Genomic DNA, 21,965 nt, shown 5'->3' with positions numbered 1-21,965 from the left:
ACCTTTAAATTATTATTTGATCTATTCACTGTGGATTGACAGAAGATGACACTACTTTCTTTCTTTTTTAATTAGCTTCACTTAGGTTTCTTACACACAAATCGTCCTGGATGTTTATGTATGGGGCTAAGCTCTTATCAGCTGCTACTAGCCAGTTTAGTATGTAGATATGTTTAGAATGCAGTATTGTGAGGTTATAAAATACTGAAGTGCAGAATCACAAACATCACAGCACTTTCCTGTTTTCTTTGTTTCCTTTCCAACATCCTGCAGGTAACTTTCAAAGTGTCTCCCTATATCACACTTCTTACCTTTGTTTTCTTTTTCAATGCTTACTTAATGGATCACATCACAGATCTTTTGGGCGAGGGTGAGTAGTTTGTTCATGTGTTGCTTTGCTTTACTTTGTTACTCTCCTTTGGATTTCTAGGGCTCTTCTACTTGCAGTTAACTTTTCTTCCTATTCTTGGTTGCATGCAGACTCTCTCTCTGCACCTTCTACTTCTCTTATCTCCGAAGCTCCCCAGCTGTCTGACCCATTCTCAGCTGAACCCAGTGCCCTTACTGCTGCTCCCACTGAGCCTCCCGCTCCCTCTGCGTCTCCTGCACCTGCAGCGGCTACTGCTGCCATTGGTGAGGTCGATCTCTTTGGAGGTTAGTACGGTCCTGGAAAAGTGCATCTAACTGTGTAACGCACATCTGGAAGAAGAAGCATATTGCTTATATGAGTGGTGTCATAGTATCATGTGTCATGTTTATTAAATCTAACCTATTATCTTGCATGTACCCTTTTTGGTAACCGAGCCGGGTAGAGATCAGATGAGCAGTGCCTTTGTCCAAATGAAGGGATTTTTTTTCTACAGATAGTTAATTTACAGGAAAGTGGATTATCATAAAATTCCAATCTGGCCACTTTGTTGAAAATACCACACATTTCTGGTTAAATCAAGTAAAATAGCACAAATGTATGCAGGTGCATTGAGGAAGCTGGAATATAGGACAAAGCAATATTATATCCAGGCATGAAGATTTTGTCTTTCATGCACCGAACTGAACATGCTTTATTTTCTATTATTCTCTTATTACAAAGATTCATTGAGAGTTTGTACTGCACAGGGATTCGCTGATATTTGGTACTATACAGACATTGTGCTGAAGTCCAGTAAAGATTTGGTGTTGCACAGAAATCCAGTGAGATTTGCTGCTGTACAGGGATTCACTGAGCTGAGACTTAGTGCTGTACTGAGATTCAGTGAGATTTGGTACTGTACACAAATTAACTTAGATTTGGCACTGTGCAGAGATTCAGTGAGGTTTAGTACCATACAGATGTATGACTTGTAGTTTACACCTGGGCTGTCCACTCTGCACATTACAGGGCTCCTCTGTACAATGTAACTTGTATTGGCAGACACAGTTTAGTTGAGCAGGTCTGGATGTATACTTGGATGTGAAACATACTTATTCCATTGACTTTAGTAGATTATTTAATTTTTAACTATAACAGCTTGAGTTACATCCATGTTTCTAGAAATCAGTTCTGCCTTGAAGGAGAAGTCACTGTGTTTAATAACTGTGCAGAAAGATTCTGTTTTACTGGGACCTTCAGTTCTTTATGCAACTTATGATATTAACCCTTTACATTATGCATTGTTAAATGTCAGTAAAAAGAGGTGTACATTTTGTAGTAGTAGTAGTATTGTTTTATCTGTCTGTACATTCACTGGAAAAATCAGCATCTTTATAAAGGGCTCTCTCCTCGCCTGAATTATGGAGAATAGACCCCTTTCTTTCCATTATTATCTGCTCTGTCAATGAAGTATTAGAACGTTAAAAATCATCAATTTTGGGCTCCAGAGTCACTTATAGATGGAATATTTTAGGGATTGCTCTATAGGGAATCATCAATTTTTATATATTTATTTTACTTTATAATATGATTATGGTGACTCCAGATGTTAAACTCTTTGGAAGACATTTGCACAGCATGTTCTAAAGGCCTGGTGTATGGAAGCGTTCACTTATCCATGCAACCGCCACTTATCCGATTTCTGGCTTTCTCTTTATTTTTCCTCTGCGCTTTTTGCTTTTTTAGCTTTTTTTTTTTTCTAATATGATTCTTCAGATTGCAATTTTCAATGAAGTTAAGTTTACATGAGAATGCATCTAACTTTAAAATCAGATGCAGTTTCCGTAAAACAAATGGAAATTTTCTGTGTTTCTGTCAACTAACATTAAATGCGATTTGCACATGGGAAAAAAGCAACACTGCAGCACAAATGTAAAAAAGAAAAAGAAATTACAAAACGTAATTCTGCATGATGCAAATTTGGTAGGTTTGAATGGGGCAAACTTACCAAAATGTGGGTCATTCAGGATTGTGATTTTGCATTCAGACATCTAATATGTTTAAATGGCAGTGCCTTTTCTTTTTAAATCGTGCAATATGGCATAGGGTTATATAAATCATGACTGAGGCAGGGGTCACACTTCTTGAAATTGTGGGCATTTTGCTACAATGAAAAATTGCATTTGGAAATGCAAGTAATGCTTTCCTATGGTACTATTGCATTTTCAGGAGACACCTGCAATTCTGTATGAAAAAAAAAAACTTTTTCCACACAATGCACGTGATTCCTCATTGAATGTGGCAAGTGAATTTCAGACAAACAGACCTATCATGCGGCAAAACGTGTGCAGGGGTATCCTCTGCGTTTCATACAGATGCAAGTGTGATTTCTCCCTTAAACTTATTTGAATACTGACCTGTGGCACTCACCCAACAGAAGACTATGCCTCAGCTGTGCATTGTCTGGCTGTTACCGTGCTACAGTACCACTAGGGGGAAGTATCTGACAATAGATCAGTGGCTTTCTGTCAGGAGTAGTTTTGTACCATCTGCGTCATAAGTTCAAGCACAATGTTTTGAATATAGATAGCATTTATTTATTTGCTACATTAATCAAAAAAAATTGTACACTTTATCTGGAAGATATATGCATGGAGAAGTAGTATATCTTTTAACTAATCTGTTGATTGGCTTTTTAGCTAAATGCTGTAGTTTCAGCTACCCTTACTGAAATTGCTGTGCAGGAAATCAATATAAGTTCCATTTAACGGGTTTTTTTTTTTTTGGGGGGGGGGGTTATTTTAAAACCTGGGTTATATTTTACTATTGCAATACTCATGCACTTTTCTGCACACAAATTTAGAAATTTAAATTGAGCCTTTATCCAACCTAGATCATATCAAGAAGTCTTAAAACGAAGCTAATAAAGTTGTAGCTTATCTTGTTCCTTGCATCTGACAGCTTTTATTAGAACAAAACTATTTAAAATTAGCAGCCGACTGGCCACACAGTATTGGTGTTTATGGAATTCAAAATATATCGACATCCAGAGATAGCAAGTAGAACAAAAGTATCCGGGCACCAACAGCAGCAGTAATGCTAGTACACCTTTAATACATCCCCACACCGCTTGACATACAGGTAAAGCCTCACTTTACCTAGGCTTTACCTGTATGTCAAGCGGTGTGGGGATATATTAAAGGTGTACTAGCATTACTGCTGCTGTTGGTGCCCGGATACTTTTTGTTCTACTTGCTATCTCTGGATGTCGATGTATTGATCTGGAGGCACACCTGGGTCACCTGTTACCCCCTACCTGTCTGCAGTCCATTGTTGTCTTGTGCCAATCAACCCTTTCTGCTGTTGGAATTCAAAATATGCAGAAATTAGTACAGCTACTAAATTGAGCCTTTATCTCTACTGAGCCTCTCCCCGACCCTTCCATGACACAGCACCTTCTGCAAACCTGCAAACAAATGATTACAAAAAAACACTTCTTTTTATAAATAACATTGAAGTTTGGATACCTGAGGCGATGTGTGATGATTTGGATGATGGGTTGCCTTGACAATTAGCATGATTTGTTCCATGGAAGGGTCGGGGAGAGGCTCAGTAGAGAAATAACAGCAACCAAAAACTTCCACCTGGAGAGGAAGCTTTGTAGGTTATTTGGGGCTAACAAGAAAATGTTAAATAAACAGTGGAATAATATATATAAATGTATGTATATATATTATTTACAACGGTCACACCAGCAAGTGCATTAAATTTTTCATTTGCACGATTTATTTATTTTAGAATTTCCTTATCCTGATCCATGCCTTTTGATACTTAGTTAATCACTGGCACAGGTCCTCTGATTTCACTTTACAACCCTAACTCCATACTTGCTAGAGAACAGAGGCGCCAACAGGATAAAAAGTGATAAAAACTTTAAAATTACTAGGGAGGCAGTGGTGGACTTACCTCCGGAAAGCAGGCACGAACAAATGCCTGAATCAAACAATTGAATTTATTAAGAGTACCCCAACAACTGTCTTGTGGAGGGGTGACCTACCCCTACCTTTCCGATCTACAGGGAGCCACATCTTAATCCAGAGTGAGGACATGTCTAATCTCCTCACCTGCATTTACAGTGGTTGCCTGAGTGGTAACCCTTGTTTGTGAGTGTATATATATCTCGCTGTTTATCATTTACACATTATCTTGTACATACTACACTATATTGAGCTCTCTGTGTCTCCCTTTTATCTAACTCCATACTTGTTCCAGTTCAGGCCTTAGAAACAACTCTACTACTCCTCTGCTCTTCTCTCGCCTTCTCTCCCTCTCTAGTTCTGTCTCCTTTTCTTTTCTCTTCTCCCCTCTGTCTCTTCTCTCCTCTCTTAATCCTTCAGTGTACACTTTGTGGCCAGTTTGCATAGATTTTGTGATGTTGATGCTCGAACAATGAAACAAAGACTTCAGCTGTTCAACATTCTCAATTTTGTTTATGCACCATTTTTTATTAATCCATTTAAACTACTAAACTAAAAAAATAAATACCGTAATTTTAGCAGGGCTCATACTGGCTAGTACAACACTGCCTCACAATTATCACTAGTCCTCTTAAAAGCATGCCTCATTGGTCAGCTTAAAGGACACCTGAATTGAGAGGTATATGGAGGCTGCCATATTTGTTTCCTATTAAGCAATACCAGCTGCTGAGAAGTCCTGCTGATCCTCTGCCTCTAATGCATGGAATACACGGGTCGACCGGCGGCTCGAATAGCCGCTGGATCGACCCCAGCCGCGTCCCTGCTCGTCCGCGCGGATCGATCCCCGCTCGTCCCCACCGGCGCTTCCTTATCAGCGCTCGTTTCCCTGCCATTGTCCGCCAGCGGGATCGAGCGGGCGAGGGTTGAGCGACATGATCGGGCCAGCTGAATATTATCAGCTGGCCGGATCAGCTGGTCGATACACGGTACAGAAACGTACCGTGTATCCCCAGCATAATACTTTTAACCATGGACCCTGAACAATCATGCAGCTGATCAGGTGTTTCTGACATTGCCAGACCTGACAAGATTATCTGCATGCTTGTTTCAGGTGTGATTGAGACACTACTGCAGCCAAATAGACCAGCAGGGCAGCCAGGCAAATGGTATTGCTTAAAAAGAAATAAATATGGCAGCCTCCATATACCTCTCACTTCAGTTGTCCTTCAAGGCTAGGCTTGGAAACACTTGCCTACAGTTAACAGCGGTTTGACTTGCACAGGACACTTTCTCACTTTTATAGCTGGAGTGGAGTCATTAGAGGAGTTTCTCCACAGAAGTGCTGAGACTCAAGTCCGGCAGAGCAATCTTTCTGATCGATTCAAGGACTACATCCACAGCCAATGATGCAACATGTAAGTGTGGTTGCTGCCAGCCACAGATAACTGCTGGCTCTTAGTCGCAATCTAGTGGGAATAACCGTAATGTGTGATCTATTGGCTGGAATCTGGTGATAAAAAAACAGTCCTCCAGGGCTACTTGTGGAAAATGTGGTAATGCTTTACAGAAGTGTCTGGGTTGCATCCCAGCAGGTTTTTAGTATAAGATCAGACTTACACATGACTTTTTATTTGGCAGATACCCCTCAAGTTCCTTTTGACAGAAGCTTTACATTTCCTTTCTAATATCCTAATCTCTAAATAAATAGCTTTGAGACCCTCATGCTTGGGTTGCACTGTTCATGCTTAATCTTGAGCATATCCTTGTGTGAGTACAGCAATGGGAGAAATACAAAGAGGTTTCTCTGTTCATACAATGATATCCCTCAATGTTCGGGGGATTAATGTTTCAGTCATGAATCACTGACATACATGCATGAAACCCTTATACAAGAAGTCCATGTATTATTTTATGACCATTACCAGTTCTTGGTAAGACTTGTTGTATAAGGGAGTTGTACCCTGCTATATAACTTTATTATTTACTCTACCTTTTCTCCCTCTTCTTTTGCATTCACGTAAATATAAACCTCACCACAGATGCCTTTGCTGCTTCTCCTGGGGAAGCACCTGCAACACTAGATGGGGCTGCCGCTCCGCCCACCCCTGTCCCTGTTGCAGCGGCACTTGATGCATGCTCTGGAAACGGTGGGTTTCATGTCTGCTTATCTGTCATCTGTCAGCATGTTTTGTTCTTTATTTTTGCTTGCAGTCACATATCCAGGCTATATGCAATTTGCATTCCTTTGCATACTGTATGCTATATTTATATATTTTTCATTTGGGCTGCCTCATGTGAAATGCAGTCTGCATCTATGTAAAAATTCTGCTATGTATCAATCTATGCTGAAAAGTTGAAACTGACTTCTAATTGACAGTTTAGAAGAGTTTGTTTGGATTGGACAGTATGTAAATCCTAATGAAGAAAGTACTGCATGAAGCGTTTGGTCATGGAACGTAGCATGCCCTGATCCTGTAGTTGAAATGAATTCTTGATTCCTTCCTAATTTATCCTTCTGTTCTCCACTTTTCTTCCTTTTTAAAAGACCCTTTTGCCCCATCCGAAGGTAGTGCAGAAGCTGCTCCTGAATTGGACCTTTTTGCTTTGAAGCCAGCAGAAAGCAGTACTCCTGTAGTTACCCCTACTACCAGTGCAGCCACTGTTAGTGCTGTTACTGCAACTACTCCTTCTCCTCCTCCTCCTACACCTGCTGCAGCAGTTGCTCCTCCTCCTCCTACCATTACTACTACTACAACTGCTACAACTGCTACTACCACTACCACTGCTGCCACCGCATCTGCCAGCACCACCACAGCAACCACTACTGCTGCTCCTGCTCTAGATATCTTTGGTGGTAAATGTCGTTTTATTTTTTGTTTTTTTTTAAAGTAGAGCTTCATTGACTATTTTTATTGTTTTCATGTATGCTTACTGCCATCATTCATTTTCAAGACCATTTTGATGAGGAGGACATCAACTCAAGTTATAACCTATCACATAGACATTATTGCAGGGTTTTCTCATAGATGTTGTGCAGTCTGACTCTAATAATAATAATAATAATAATAATAATAATATTAACATTTGTGTAGCGATTTTCTCCTTTCGGAATCAAAGCGCTTTGAGAACTGCAGTCACTAAGGGTGTGCTCAATAGGCCACTCTGCAGTGTTAAAAAGCCTTACCTAAGGACTTACTTAATAGATGCAGGCTTCAGTCAGGATCTGAATCTTAGTCTCCTGTGACGGAGGCGGTGCCTTTAACCATTACCATATCCAGCCACTGTTCTTGTAGTTATCAGGGATTGTTTCCTCCGTGTTAGTACTGTATTCAGTTATTAGCTTCTTGGCCTTATTTTAATAACTTTTTGTAGTATCAGCATCAAATAGCCTCAGAAAATGTCCATGGCAGATTTTAACACAAGTTGCAAGTTTTATTAGTATAGACTTGTGTTGAGCTGTTTCTAATAAGAGTCTTTGTGCCTAGATAACTGGGCATAGTCAGGGTAGATACTACCCTATTTGGTAATACATACCTAGAGCTAGCAATCATTTCACCTTCTTAGGTCTTGAAAGGTCTCCCCAATGTGCACTGTGGGAATTCTAAGCTACACATGCATGGCATTTGTTATAGAGCTCTGCAGACTTGAAAGTACATCATAAATATCTCAATTTGACCTAAAACAAGTTTCAAAGCCGCCCAAACATGACTGACTCTACTGTGATAAGTTGGAACTTGAGCTCTAGTGTCTGGATTCATCTGTATGTTCTACAAATGATATCTGCTTTTTCAGGTTATTACCATGCAAGTTATCCTTGCATGTTTGTTTCTTCATTGAGTTGAGAGAGATTGATCATTTGCTGCAAGCTCTTCTGGGGAATACCTCTGAAAATAACATTGCTTGTATTTGGTCTTAGATTTGTTTGAGTCTGTTTCGGAGGTGGCTGCTGCTCCTAAGCCTGATGCAACACCTAGCATAGACCTGTTTGGCACAGGTAACGCATGACCTCTCATATTGACATTGTCAGCTCCATGAATTATTACTGCAATTCTGATTTTCTCATTGCTTAAGAATCTGACTTGGCTCTTGTTTCCTCTCGCTTTGGGAAGATGCTTTCTCATCCCCACCGCATGGGGCTTCTCCCGTGCCTGAGACTTTACTCACCGGAGACCTCTTATCTGGTGAGCGCTTTTCCTACAAAGCACTTGATAGGTAGGCCTTGTGGTTAAATAGCAGTTAACTACGCGTATATGGTTTTGGAGTCTTCACTACTTTTTTTTTTTATATATAAAACTCCAAGTGGTTAGTCAACTGTAAGTGCTTCTGCTTGATGTTATCCAAGGCTGTGTCTCCATCCATCTTATGAAGGCTTCATCTGCGTTAACATTTCAGTACATTTGTGTTGAGTAGCATAAAATACTTCTCGTTTTAGCTGCATGGGCCTCACTTTATTTTCTTTTAGTTTTTTAGAATGTTTAGCTTTCCCTCTCTCGTGCGCTATGGTAGTTTCCTGTGTTTGTAGAGATAATTGGTACAGCAATGTTCTCTGATTAGACGTGTGTTTATGACAAGAAATAATGATGTGCTGTAACGTTTAGATGCCAGTCTGAAATGACGGTTCCACAACAAGTCTGCTTACTCTAGAATGTATTTGTATCTGGTTATTGATTTTATAAGGAAAGGAAAGCAGACCTTGGCCAAGAACTGATGTAGCAGACTATTTAACATGTACTGACTTGTCAGAATTTTTTTTTAAGTTATATTCATAAAGGAAGATGCATTTGTTGTTGTTGTTTTTTTTTTTTTTTTTTTTTTTTTTCTTTAGCAACAAACCAATTGATTTATCATGAGCTGTACATAAATCTTTCCAGTGAATCCTTTCCAAGCAGTTTCACAGAGGTCACCTTTCTGTAGTGTACAAGTGTTTTCAAATCTTTATCTGTCTTTGGCACTAACCAGCCTTTAACAGTCAATGCACAAAGAATCAGTGAACATTGCATCTACAGATAAATGTATCGTGTGTAGAGTCTCTATAAAATGCTGGAAGTCTTTTCAGCTTTGTGATTAATGCTGTTTTGTTATTGCTTTAGTAGACGCGTTTGCAGCTCCTTCTCCTGCACCTACTGCTTCACCTGCAAAGATGGAGCCTGCACCTGTGATTGACTTATTTGGAGGTACGAGACCCTGTTACTGCTTTGCTAGCTTTTTTGCCATTCTAGAAGCACTGCTTTGTACTTTTTAGTGTGAAAATAGAAATAATGGTTGTTACAATGTGCTTTTCCACATAAGTATGACTGTACTTTAACCCCTTCAAACTCAAATCTTGAAAACTATTTTAGGTGTTGTAGAAATAAATGATCAAAGTTATGAAGAAAATGCATTTTTCCCAGAACGTCATTTCGGACAGCACCCCTGGATGAGACTGGTCTCCCTCCCCACTGTGGACAGGAAACTGTTAAAAGAAGAATTTGCATAAGCAATAGGCAGCCACATATAAGATACTACACCTGCCACAGTACCTCAGTTTAGTTTCCTGTCCCGGACGGGATGCATGGGAGAGGTCTCCAGGAGTGCTATCCATGTCAGGCGGCAGGGGCAGCGTTTTCCAGGGCTCCAAGCAGCACTGTTCAGTGAACAGTCAGGAGCTCTTTTTCTTGAATTGCATTCTGTAATATGTCAGAAATACTATGATAGTAGATATATTCATTACATTTTGATTTTTTTTATGGCCTAGATGCAATAGTTTTTATAAAAAATAAAGCAGATCAGCTCAGAACTATAGAATAATAAACATGAAACACAACTTCAAACCCCGCTGCCTCCCCCCCCCCCCCCCCTCAAAAAAAAAAAGATTAAAAAAGAACAAAAATGATGCATAGAAGAAAGCATGCATTTAGTTTCAAAAAGTTTTATTACAGATTATAAGAAGTATGGACAGCATTTGAATGGACCCTTAACAAAGGGTCATGTTGCAGTTAACATTCAACCATAAACAAACATTGGTAAGGATATGAACAGTGACAGATCAAATGACTATTTATACAGAGATATAGATGTACAATAATATGCCTGGTAGTAGCATGTTGAGTATTGCTCCTAGAAGGAGAGAGCACAGGATCGCAAGCCTAGCGCTGGTGAGGCCAAGAGCCATGGTTGCCAAGTTCGTGTGCAGGGCAAGGTAGCGTCATTAATTATTGCTAGTAACCTTTCAGATATTAGAATCTCCATAATAATGGAGTCTGTCATTTCGAGTGACAAGATGGGTTTCATCCATTGGCGGGCAATGTGAAGCCTAGCCACTTTGGCTATGTGTTGTGCTAGCCTATGTTGTGGATATTTCTACTTTTGTGGCTTATTTCCAAGTAGCAATTGGAATGGGTCAGGAAAAAAAGATAATTCAAGGGCTGTGCCTAAAGCGGACGCTACCTGGGCCCAATATTTTTTGACTACAGGACAGAACCACCATATGTGCGCCATGTCACCTAGTTGCCCACAATTTCTAAAACAGCAGGAAGATTTGTCTTTGGAGATAACCCGAAGTTTCTGTGGGGTGATGTAGGTGCGATGGAGGATTTTGTAGTTTGTTTCTATATGTGAAAAGTAGCTACTCCCTTTAGTTAGAGTAAAGGTCCGTACACACGCCGGACTGGAGGCAACGACGGGTCCGTCGTCTCCTCCCGCTGGGTGGGCGTTCCAGCGACAGTCCGGCGTGTGTACAGTCTGTCGGCAGACTGAGACGGGTGTTTCTGAGCGATCCGCCCGGCGGCCCCATTGTTTGGGGGTGAGAGTTGTTCCTAAATCGTTTTCCCATGCCCTCATTGATGCTATCTTATTGTTTTCTAGGGGCTCAGAGATAACCGAGTAAAGATAAGAGATGAGGCCGCCCTCCAGAGGTCTCTGATCGCACCAGTGTTCATAAGTGATGCGTGGTAGGATAGCAGGTGTAGATTGGTTCAGTGTATTCAGAAAATGATAAATCTGTAGTGCCCTAAACTGTTCTTTAGGCGGGAAGGATGTGTGAGTGCAAAATGCCGTCCAATTTGGAAACCGGTTGTTAACCAGAAAATTGGAGACGGTCACAAAATTATGTGAGGTCCACCACTGGAAAGGTTGTGATTCCCATCCAGGTGGAAAATTAGGGTTACCAAAGATTGGAAGTTGGAGAGGCACAGCAGATTGTAGTTACTTAACAAATCATAGTTAATGCCAAATGGCAAGAGAGTGGGCCAATAAAGGTGATTGCGCTTTGTATTTAGCAGGAGTAAGTTGCGGGGACCACTGGAGGGCCGCCAGATTGATTGGAGCCAGAAGATCATTTTCAATATCCGCCCAAAGAGGTCGGTTGTGGGTAGAGTGCATCTGTGCTAGTTGGGCAATTTGGGCTGCTCTGTAATAACTATAGAGATCAGGAACGCTCAGTCCCCCTCTTTCTCTGTTAAGATGCATAATATTCTGTCTTCTTCTACTTTTTGTATTATTGGCTATAAATTTAAAGATTGAGGACTGTAAGTCTTTAAGTGAAGCTTTGGTTAGGTGGATAGGCAATGTTCTGAAGAGATAAAGAAGGCGTGGCAATAAGTTCATTCGCACAGAGTGAATACGACCAGACCATGAAATTGAGGGAGAGTTCCACTTACTCAGTTCCTGTTTCAGCTCTGACAGCATCGGTCGATAGTTTAATGCAAAAAGATCTGCAGGATTTGTTGAGATTTTGATGCCTAAGTAGGTGATTTATTTTGATTGATAAGATAGGCCCATCTTATTAGCTAAGGCCTCTGCTGTATGCTTAGGCATGTTTGCAAAGAGTATCTCGGACTTGTTTATATTCAAGGTAAGTCCAGAAAGTTGTCCGAAGTGTTTCACTAGTTGGAGTAGGTTAGGGATAGAAGTATGAGGTGAGGAGAGGGTTAGTAAAAGGTAGTCAGCGAACAGATTGGCTTTGTATTCAGAGTTCTTAACCCTTATGCCTTGAATATCCGAAGAGTTACGTATTTTGTTAGCCAAGGGTTCGATTATTAATGCAAATATTGCTGGGGAAAGCGGGCACCCTTGTCTTGTCCCTCTCTGAATAGAGATTGGAATTGGAGAATCAGTGGGGAGTTTGAGATAGGCTGTTGGGTTGGAATAAAGGCATTTGACAGCTTGAAGGAAATTGACACCTGCTTTAAGCAGTGTGGTGTGCATAAAGGTCCAATCTATTGTGTCAAATGCCTTTTCCATATCAAGGGACAATAGGGCAAAGGGGGCTTTATTGGATTTCACTACATGTAGTAGATTGATAACCTTCCTGACATTATCTGGGGCCTGGCGAAGTGGTACAAAGCCAACCTGGTCTCTATGGATGAGCGGTCCCAAGACTTTATTCAGTCTGGCTGTTAGTATAGCTGTTAACATTTTATAGTCAAGGTTTAATAATGATATGGGCCTGTAGTTTCTAATGTCGAGTGGGTGCTCGTTTGTGTTTTGGAATGACAGCAATTGTAGAAATTCTGGTGCGGGAGTTTTGCCATCAAGAATAGAATTAAAGTTTTTTTAGATATGGTATGAGGAGCTTCTTAAATTTTTTATAGTATATGGCCGGGTGCCTTTCTATTTTTTAGTTTTTTTTAAATGGCCAGGAGAATTTCGAGGTCTGAGATTGGGGTATTAAGGGCAGATGCTTTATCTGGTAGGAGTACTGGGTGTGTCAGATTTTGGTAGAATGGATTGTTGGGGGAGCAGGTTGGGTCGGGTGATTTAGCAGTGTAAAGTGACCTATAGTAGTCAGCGAATTCTGAGTGAATTTTAAGTGGATCAGATGTGATCACGCCTGATTTAGTTTTAATTTGTAATATTTTGTTAATGGATTGGGTTTGTCTGAGCTTGCGAGCCAACCATGGGCGTAGGGCCCGCGGTCGCAGGGGTCACCGTGGCGACCGGGCCCGCCTCCTAAAGAGGCAAGGGAGGGGGCCCGGGGGCCTGGACCCCCCAGGTGTTACAATCTGGCTCCCGGAGGCAGAGCAGGATCCTGCAGCGCAGCGGAGCAGCCAGTTTCTCCCGGAGGCAGAGCAGGGCTACGGTAAGATGGCTGCCGAAGCCCTGCACTAGAGACTATTTGTGTCTCCAGTACAGGGCTTCGGGCGCCATCTTGCCATAGCCCTGCACTCTGCCTGTCAGCGAGGGAGAAACTGGCTGCAGGAGAGGATCGTCGCTGGAGGAGCTGCACGGGGGAGGCTGGCTGCACATCGGGGAGCTCACGTCAGAGGCTGGCCAGGTGAGTGAATTTTTTTTTGTTTGTACAACAGGTTTATTTTCTGGTGACTGACTGTCCCCACATAACGATTATTCTCTGGTGACTGCTCCCCACATAACTATTATTCTCTGGTGACTGCCCCCACATAACGATTATTCTCTGGTGATTGCTCCCCACATAACGATTATTTTCTGGTGACTGCACCCCACATAACGATTATTTTCTGGTGACTGTCCCCACGTAACGATTATTCTCTGGTGACTGTCCCCACATAACGATTATTCTCTGGTGACTGCTCCCCACATAACGATTATTCTCTGGTGACTGCTCCCCACATAACGATTATTTTCTGGTGACTGCACCCCACATAACGATTATTTTCTGGTGACTGTCCCCACGTAACGATTATTCTCTGGTGACTGTCCCCACATAACGATTATTCTCTGGTGACTGCTCCCCACATAACGATTATTCTCTGGTGACTGCTCCCCACATAACGATTATTTTCTGGTGACTGTCCCCACATAACGATTATTTTCTGGTGACTGTCCCCACATAACGATTATTTTCTGGTGACTGTCCCCACATAACGATTATTTTCTGGTGACTGTCCCCACATAACGATTTTCTGGTGACTGTCCCCACATAACGATTATTTTCTGGTGACTGCCCCCACATAACGATTATTTTCTGGTGACTGCCCCCACATTGCGTTTATTTTCTGGTGAAAGCTCCCACATTGCGTTTATTTTCTGGTGAAAGCTCCCACATTGCGTTTATTTTCTGGTGAAAGCTCCCACATAACGATTATTCTCTGGTGACTGTCCCCACATAACGATTATTCTCTGGTGATTGCTCCCCACATAACGATTATTTTCTGGTGACTGCTCCCCACATAACGATTATTCTCTGGTGACTGTCCCCACATAACGATTATTCTCTGGTGACTGCTCCCCACATAACGATTATTCTCTGGTGACTGCTCCCCACATAACGATTATTTTCTGGTGGCTGCCCCCACATAATGATTATTTTCTGGTGAATGCCCCCACATTGCGTTTATTTTCTGGTGAAAGCTCCCACATTGCGTATATTTTCTGGTGAATGCCCCCACATTGCGTTTATTTTCTGGTGAAAGCTCCCACATTGCGTTTATTTTCTGGTGAAAGCTCCCACATAACGATTATTCTCTGGTGACTGTCCCCACATAACGATTATTCTCTGGTGATTGCTCCCCACATAACGATTATTTTCTGGTGACTGCTCCCCACATAACGATTATTCTCTGGTGACTGTCCCCACATAACGATTATTCTCTGGTGACTGCTCCCCACATAACGATTATTCTCTGGTGACTGCTCCCCACATAACGATTATTCTCTGGTGACTGCTCCCCACATAACGATTATTTTCTGGTGGCTGCCCCCACATAATGATTATTTTCTGGTGAATGCCCCCACATTGCGTTTATTTTCTGGTGAAAGCTCCCACATTGCGTATATTTTCTGGTGAATGCCCCCACATTGCGTATATTTTCTGGTGAATGCCCCCACATTGCGTATATTTTCTGGTGAAAGCTCCATCATTGCGTTTATTTTTTGGTGAAAGCTCCCACATTGCGTTTATTTTCTGGTGAATGCTCCCACATTGCGTTTATTTTCTGGTGAATGCTGCGCACATAACTATTATTTTCTGGTGAATGCTGCGCACATAATTATCTGGTGAATGCTGAGCACATAACTATTATTTTCTGGTGAATGCTGCGCACATAACTATTATTTTCTGGTGAATGCTGCGCACATAACGATTATTTTCCTTCAGACTGGCATCTTGCTATTAATTGCCCTATTTCCTCTGGGTGCTGCGTATGTTTGCAAATTGAACGTGGCAGCCATGCTGCTGGAGAGCGGAATTGATATAGCCATGCCATGCACAGCTATGGGGATTTGGATATGTGTGTGCTTCGGGTTTTGCGAGGGGGGGCTGTTGTTGCCGGGAAGGGGGGGGGGGCCTCATCCAGATTCCGCATCGGGGCCCAGAGGTTTCTAGCTACGCCACTGGAGCCAACCATGTATTAGGTTTGTTGTACTGCACATACATTTTTGATTTAGTCCATCTGATAGCCTTTTCTGTCCGAGCTGAAAGGAGTATGTCTATCTGATGCTGGATATCTTGTATTTGCTTATATAGGTATCTAGAGGGGGAGGAAGCATGAGCCATCTGTAATTGGAATAGCTTATGCTCAAGATTGAGTTGTTTTTCAGTTTTTGCTTTTTTCTTTTGGGTAGCGATTTTTGAGTTGTCCCCTGATGGTTGGTTTGTGGGCCAGCCAGAGGATATCAGATTTGATTTGGCCTGTGTCATTTATTTGAAAATAGTTAGCTAGATGTTCCTCCACCTCCCCATCTGTTAGTAGACTCTCATTAAGCCTCCATGGTGGCTGCGCGATAGGGGTAGTGAGGGACGTACATGCCATCCATACTATGTCATGGTCAGACCATGTGCTTATCATGTGTCTAGCGAAGATCGTTGGGTATTAAGGCAGAGGATAAGAAAATTGCATCAATTCTGGAGTAGGTATGGTGAGCAGAGGAAAAGGTGTAGTTGCGGGATGTTGGGTTATGTTCCCTCCAGGTATCAACTAGGTGAACCTCAGATAGTATTTTATGCAGAGATGCAGATAGTTGGCGTTGTCTACAGGAGGGAGGTTGCTGTGATCTATCTAAGATTGGATTGGGGGCAATATTGAAATCGCCGGCCCAAATGATATGGTAGGTAGAGTAGTTTTCTATATGTTTACGAATTTCGTTAACAGGGGTCATTGGGGCTTCAGGGGGTGTGTATAAGTTTACTATACATAGTTTATGCGATTGCAATGAACCAATTAAAATTGTATAACCGCCCTCATCATCACTAATAAATTTCTCTAAAACAAATGGTAAAGTGTTTTTGAGTAGGGTAAGGACACCTCTGTTTAGCAGCAGCAGAGGAGGCAAAGTGTCACTGATATTGGGTATGAAAGTATTTGGGGAATGATGTTTTAGTAAAGTGCGTTTCCTGGATACATATTGTGTCCGGGGAGCACTTTTAATAATCTATGAAGGCCTTTCTACGTTTTAATGGTGAGTTTAGGCCTTTTGCGTTATGTGAAATATTAATTTGGGCCATAATAGTTATAGATTATGGAGTGCTGTTGCGGATAAATAAAATGGGTTAGGCGACACTGTGTCTCCCCTCCCAACAGGAGCATCTCTGGTGTTATATAAATGAGTACAGTGTCATAGACCTGCAAATGAAAACAGACAAACCGTAAAACTGGCCAACGTGGCCTAATGATAGTGGTAAGATGATTACATAGATTTGTAGAGGAAAATATCCTCAATAGAATGAGGAGAACTGAGAGCAATATTAGAGCGCCATCAGTTCTGCTCATTGATGGGGGACAACATTGGAAACCTCAGCAGTCTCCCACATCCTGAAAAGAAATGTTAGTAGAGTTAGCAAGGTATATCTAGTACGGTCCCACAGCACCATCTAGTGGCCATTGTTCGTAGAGCAGGATTGCATAAATGAATGTTCAAGGATTATTGTTTTAAGGGTTAGCAAATCTCCATAAGGAAATTCAACTATCATCGTTGAGGATCTGCTCATGTACATTAGCTCTTAGGTCAATTGGAAGTCTTGTAGCTCTTAAAGGGAACCAGAGATGAACGTTTCACACAAAATAAACATATTAGTCGATAGCTTGTAAAGAATAAATGCTCTACCTGATAATTTCGCCGCTCTGGTGTGCCTTTTTTAGTGTTTTTTTATCCATTATTGCTCCAGGAAAAATCAAATATGGCCGCCGGCTCATATCCCTTCTGCTTCCGGGTTATGAATTGTTCTGGATGTGCTGTCTAGGCTATATGAGACTATGCTGCTATCTAGGCTATATGAGAAAGGCTGCTGCAGCCTTTCATGTGTGCTTTCATTTTGGTATGATGTGCAGCTGCCTGTAGGAAGTGTCTCTCATAGGAATGAAACTGCAGTCATCATCATTATCCACAGAGCACACCGATCATCAGCCACACTTGTCTGTTTCAGAGATTCTCTCTCAGCAGGAGCAGCCCCTCCCATGTCATCACAGCTCTCAGTATACAAAGCAGGAAATCTGAGCCAGGAGGTGGCAGGCTTGGGCTTGAAAAGACTCCACAGAAGAGTGACTCAGCTATAGTGATTCCAGGTCAAACCTAGACTGAGCCAGTCGGGGATTCTTATCACAGCTGCTAATAGACTAATTAAGCAGATAAGAATGAAACTAAAAGCAGGGTAGGTGTTTACTGTCATGTTCCCACTGATAAATGTAATAAAATACATGAGGGTGCTTTGTCTCTGGTTCTCTAATGGTGAGAGAGGTCACAGGGAGTTTTTAGGAGGTCGGTCCCTGAATATTTTAAACCTGGAGTTGGAGCACCAGGGAAAACATAATGGAGTTTTAAGTGCATGGGCGATGTTTTTTCGTGGAGCCTGGGGGGTGAGTACATCAGCTGGAGTATCCCCCGTTAAAGTTTTTCAGCTGGCCTTTGGTGAGCAATAGGGTCTCTATTATGTCTGGGGGGCTATTGTCCTGCCTGGAGCTTGGGCCAGAGTGAAAGGCAGTAGCTGCTGATACGGGGGGGATAGAGTACTCACATGTGCTCTTGAAGAAGGAGAGTTCGAGTCATTAGGAGGTGGTAGCAGGGTCCTTGCGAATGCAGGAAGGAAGGCTGACCAGTGTGGAAATGGCCTCATGTAGCGATTCGTGCACCCGGTAGGAGCTCACGCAGGCTGAGATGAGCGTTGACGACTTCTTCTTCTAGAGGACCAGACCCTAGCCGGGCGAGAGGGCCTCTGTGGAAGGGATGGGGATGGCATAGGTTCCAGCTGAATCCCCGCCTGTTCAAGCTGCCTGCAGCCCTCCTCGAGGGATCGGCAAGTGTATGTAGTGCCATTGTATGTAAAAGATAGAGAAAAGGGGAAACCCATCTGTATCTCACCGCAGCCTTTTGGAGAGAGATGGTCACAGGGCGAAGATTCCGGCGGCGTTGTATAGTGGATGGTGCCAGATCCGCGTAGAGCTGCACCGTTTCAGGCATTCCGGGGGGGGGGCAGTAAGGTTCCTGGCAGCTTCGAGAACAAGGTCGCGAACCTCCTCAAACTGGAACTTTAGGACCACGTCTCTAGGTAAGTCTGGGTTACGAGGCTTCGCTAGTGCTAGATGGATCCGGACAATGTGGAAGGAGGCCTGGTCCATCTGGGGCAGGAGAGCACTGAAAAGGTTTAAGGCAATGGGTTTTGAGTCAGTGATTGTCTCCGAAAGGCCTCTAATACGCACATTTGCTCTCCTGCTGCGGTTTTCGGCGTCTTCCAGCCTCAGTTCCAACATCTGAATGTTCCGCTTGTTGATCTATCTGGAGTTTGTCTGCCTCCTGCGCGCCTGCCATATTGTCCACCTGTTTTTCAATGGCGTCCACTTGGTAGCCCAGTTCCTTAATTTGGTCGGTGATGTTTTTAACTGCCTCCTTTAGTTCTAGCCTGAAGACCCGTTGTATGTGTGTGAGGAGATCCTCATGCATAGGAGGCAGTTGTGGGGTCAGGTCTAGGTCTGGATTGAAGACCGGAGGCGGTTCCAGTTGCTTGTCTGGAGTGGAGGGGCCGCTCCGTGTTGTCTGGCTTGTCCCGTCGGCCATTTTGGTTTCAGGAGGGTGGAGGGAGGCCTGGGGTGAAAGCTTGCTAGCGGGCGTGGAGGTGGATAATTTCAGTCCGTTCTTCTCCTTTCCTTTTCCTGACATATTCGGAGGGAAAGTCCTGAGGTGTAAGGGCTGTGGGAGTGCTATAGGTCGCTGCTATTAGCGGTAGAAGGCTGCCGAGGAGCAGAGCGGCAAGAAATCACATGTGGTCTCGCCGGCGCCGCGCATGCGCCCCCGAAAGCATGCATTTTATACAGTTAGATCCATACATATTTAGACAGAGAAAACGTTGATTCTGTTCATTACCACAATTTATTTTAAATTAAAGAACTCTGATGCAGTTGAAGTGCAGACTTCAGCTTAATAAATTATTGGGTGCCATGAGTCCTTCATATCAGGGATTTGGAGCTATATAGGCATTGCAGTGATGCAGGCACCTAAGCATGGGTTTAGCTGAAACTAACCTCCCAAAAAAAGATTGCCCTAACATAAAGGATGGCTTAACATTGCCATCAGTCTCTAGTACAGAGATGTAGTCTCAGTGAGGCATACAGTTGCACTCTCTACCCTGCTACATGAGCCCAGTCACTGCATTCCCCACGTGACTTAGAGGAACTGTAACTAAGAATTGAACTTCATCCCAATCAATAGCGAATACCCCCTTTCCCATGAGAAATCTTAACCTTTTCTTGAATAGATCATCGGGGGGGGGGGGTCTGTGCAGCTGATATTGTGGTAAAACTCCTCCCACAGTGTGACACGGTCCTTTCTATGAGCCTTGTTGCGTTGTGGGAAATAACGTCTGTTTCCAACTGCCAAGCAATCAGTATCTTCCTCTGTGCATATGTACAGTATATCTATAAAGAAAACTTTTAGCCTATCACATTGTTGGTGGGTGTGGTTATAGATAATGGCAGTTGGTGCTGTCTAGTTTTTTTTTTTTCCTGGTTTGCCAATAGTAAAGATGTTGACCAGCAGGCTCGGGTTGGATCAAACGCCATGAAAGAATTACATGGTGAATATTAATAATCTCTTGATCTCTATTTTTTAACTTCTCAATTTGCAATGTATTGATTTATTTTATTCCCCCTACTACTATTTTTCAGTAAAGTTCCTCTTTAAGTTGGCCTGATTCTACTTGCCTTGGAGAGGTAACTGAGTGACTAAAAGCGTATGTTGATTATGAGAATTTGAGGGTTTTGGGGCCTGTTTCCACTACACGCAGATTGGATGCAGAAAAACTGACTCCAATGAATGCCTATGGGAAAATCTGCATCAGAAAGATCGCGTTTTGTGGAAACGGGCCCATAGGCATTCATTTGAGTCAGTTTTTCTGCATCCAATCTGTGTGTAGTGGAAACAGGCCTAAGAGTCTCTCTCCTCATCCAATAAAATCTCATAAAGTAGGAGGCTGAACTAGTGCTTTAGGAAACAAACTAAAGTGTACTAAAAGTATGCACAAGCATTGTGTGGTATGACCACATAGGCAGCAGCGTTTAATGATCAAGGTTACCAACAATGAGGTCTGACCATTTTCATTTCTGTTTTCAACATGTTTATATTCATTCATTTGATATCTCTCTTTATCCTTTTCCCTTTCCCTTCCTCCTTTTCCTTCCTCACCCCCCATGTTGTCTTCCTTACCTCTGACATCCTCCCTTCCTTCCTTTTCCTTACCTTTTTCTTATTTTCACTCCTCCCTTCCCCATTTCCCTATATCTTTTATGTTTTGTTTATTTTGCTGTCTCTCTTCTCTCCCCCCCCCAACCCCCCCCCCCCCCCCCCCCCATTGCTCTACTTCAACACACTCTCACTTCCCTCCACACTACAGATGCATTTGGGACTGTCAGTGAACCACAGCCTGCAGCTTTAGCACCCACTGCTTCATCGGCCTCTGCAGATCTTTTGTCTGGTAAGTCATATTGCAATTTAGCCAGGTTCTATTGTCCTGTTTTGTGTGTGATAATACAAAGAACAATGTAAAAGAAAGAGGCAAACAAGATAGTTTCACACACATCTTGTACTTGAATGTGTTTTGTGCATCTTGAATGTGTTTTTTTGCATTCAAATATAACTCTGTCATAAATCCTGATCTAGACTCCTTTCCAAATCCTGCACATTAACCAGTAGCATATCTTTCTTTATGTTGAAAGTAAGCTGATTATTAAAAGTAATTGTAGGCCACACCATTATATGTTCCACATGCAGTATGTTCACCTCCTAACCACTGCTGTGGGATGGGGATGCTTTTAGGCCAGATCCACACTATATAATCGTTTTTCAGAGCGCTTTGTGATTGATTAGCTCTTTCTGAGCGCTTTTAAAACATTTCTCCCATTCACTTTCATTAAAATCGTGGCGATCATGTACGCAAAAAATCGCAGCAATTTTTACGCAATTTTTACTGTGATTTTAATGAAAGTGAATGGGAGAAATTTTTAAAAAGCGCTTATCGATCACAAAGCTCTCAGAAGAGCGCTTATAGTGTGGATCCGGCCTTAGTGGTGGAAAGTGAGCTAGGGCCTGGTTGGAACTATGTCACTCCTGGATTAAGGTGCTTGAAACTGCTGGGCAGTTTGCCCCCTGTGGAAACACTGGCTATAACTTTTGGTTCCCCTAACTTCTTGGGATATCAATAATTGTATTGTATTCCCACATTAGGACCCTATCCTAGAGGCTCACCTATCTTCTCCATA

General features: G+C 42.4%; 1 protein-coding gene across 19 annotated transcripts in view; it reads left to right on the top strand.

Annotated features, from left to right (window-relative positions):
• The window catches only part of SNAP91 (synaptosome associated protein 91), a 195,083-nt gene that overhangs the window by 140,780 nt on the left and 32,338 nt on the right, over positions 1–21,965 (top strand). For 8 of the 19 annotated variants that reach the window (XM_068281569.1, XM_068281568.1, XM_068281565.1 and 5 more), the window contains 8 exons: positions 356–370; positions 481–654; positions 6,366–6,473; positions 6,872–7,180; positions 8,243–8,320; positions 8,436–8,507; positions 9,417–9,500; positions 21,101–21,181. In XM_068281569.1, coding sequence (XP_068137670.1) covers positions 356–370; positions 481–654; positions 6,366–6,473; positions 6,872–7,180; positions 8,243–8,320; positions 8,436–8,507; positions 9,417–9,500; positions 21,101–21,181 — 921 coding nt within the window. The remainder of the gene's footprint in view (positions 1–355; positions 371–480; positions 655–6,365; positions 6,474–6,871; positions 7,181–8,242; positions 8,321–8,435; positions 8,508–9,416; positions 9,501–21,100; positions 21,182–21,965) is intronic. The other 11 variants (XM_068281572.1, XM_068281570.1, XM_068281562.1 and 8 more) reach the window with 10 other exon arrangements.

This window comes from Hyperolius riggenbachi, chromosome 4 (assembly GCF_040937935.1).
Source record: "Hyperolius riggenbachi isolate aHypRig1 chromosome 4, aHypRig1.pri, whole genome shotgun sequence".
Lineage (NCBI taxonomy): Eukaryota > Metazoa > Chordata > Amphibia > Anura > Hyperoliidae > Hyperolius > Hyperolius riggenbachi.
The sequence above is the reverse complement of the archived record's forward strand: the minus strand, read 5'-3'. Positions and strand labels throughout refer to the sequence as shown.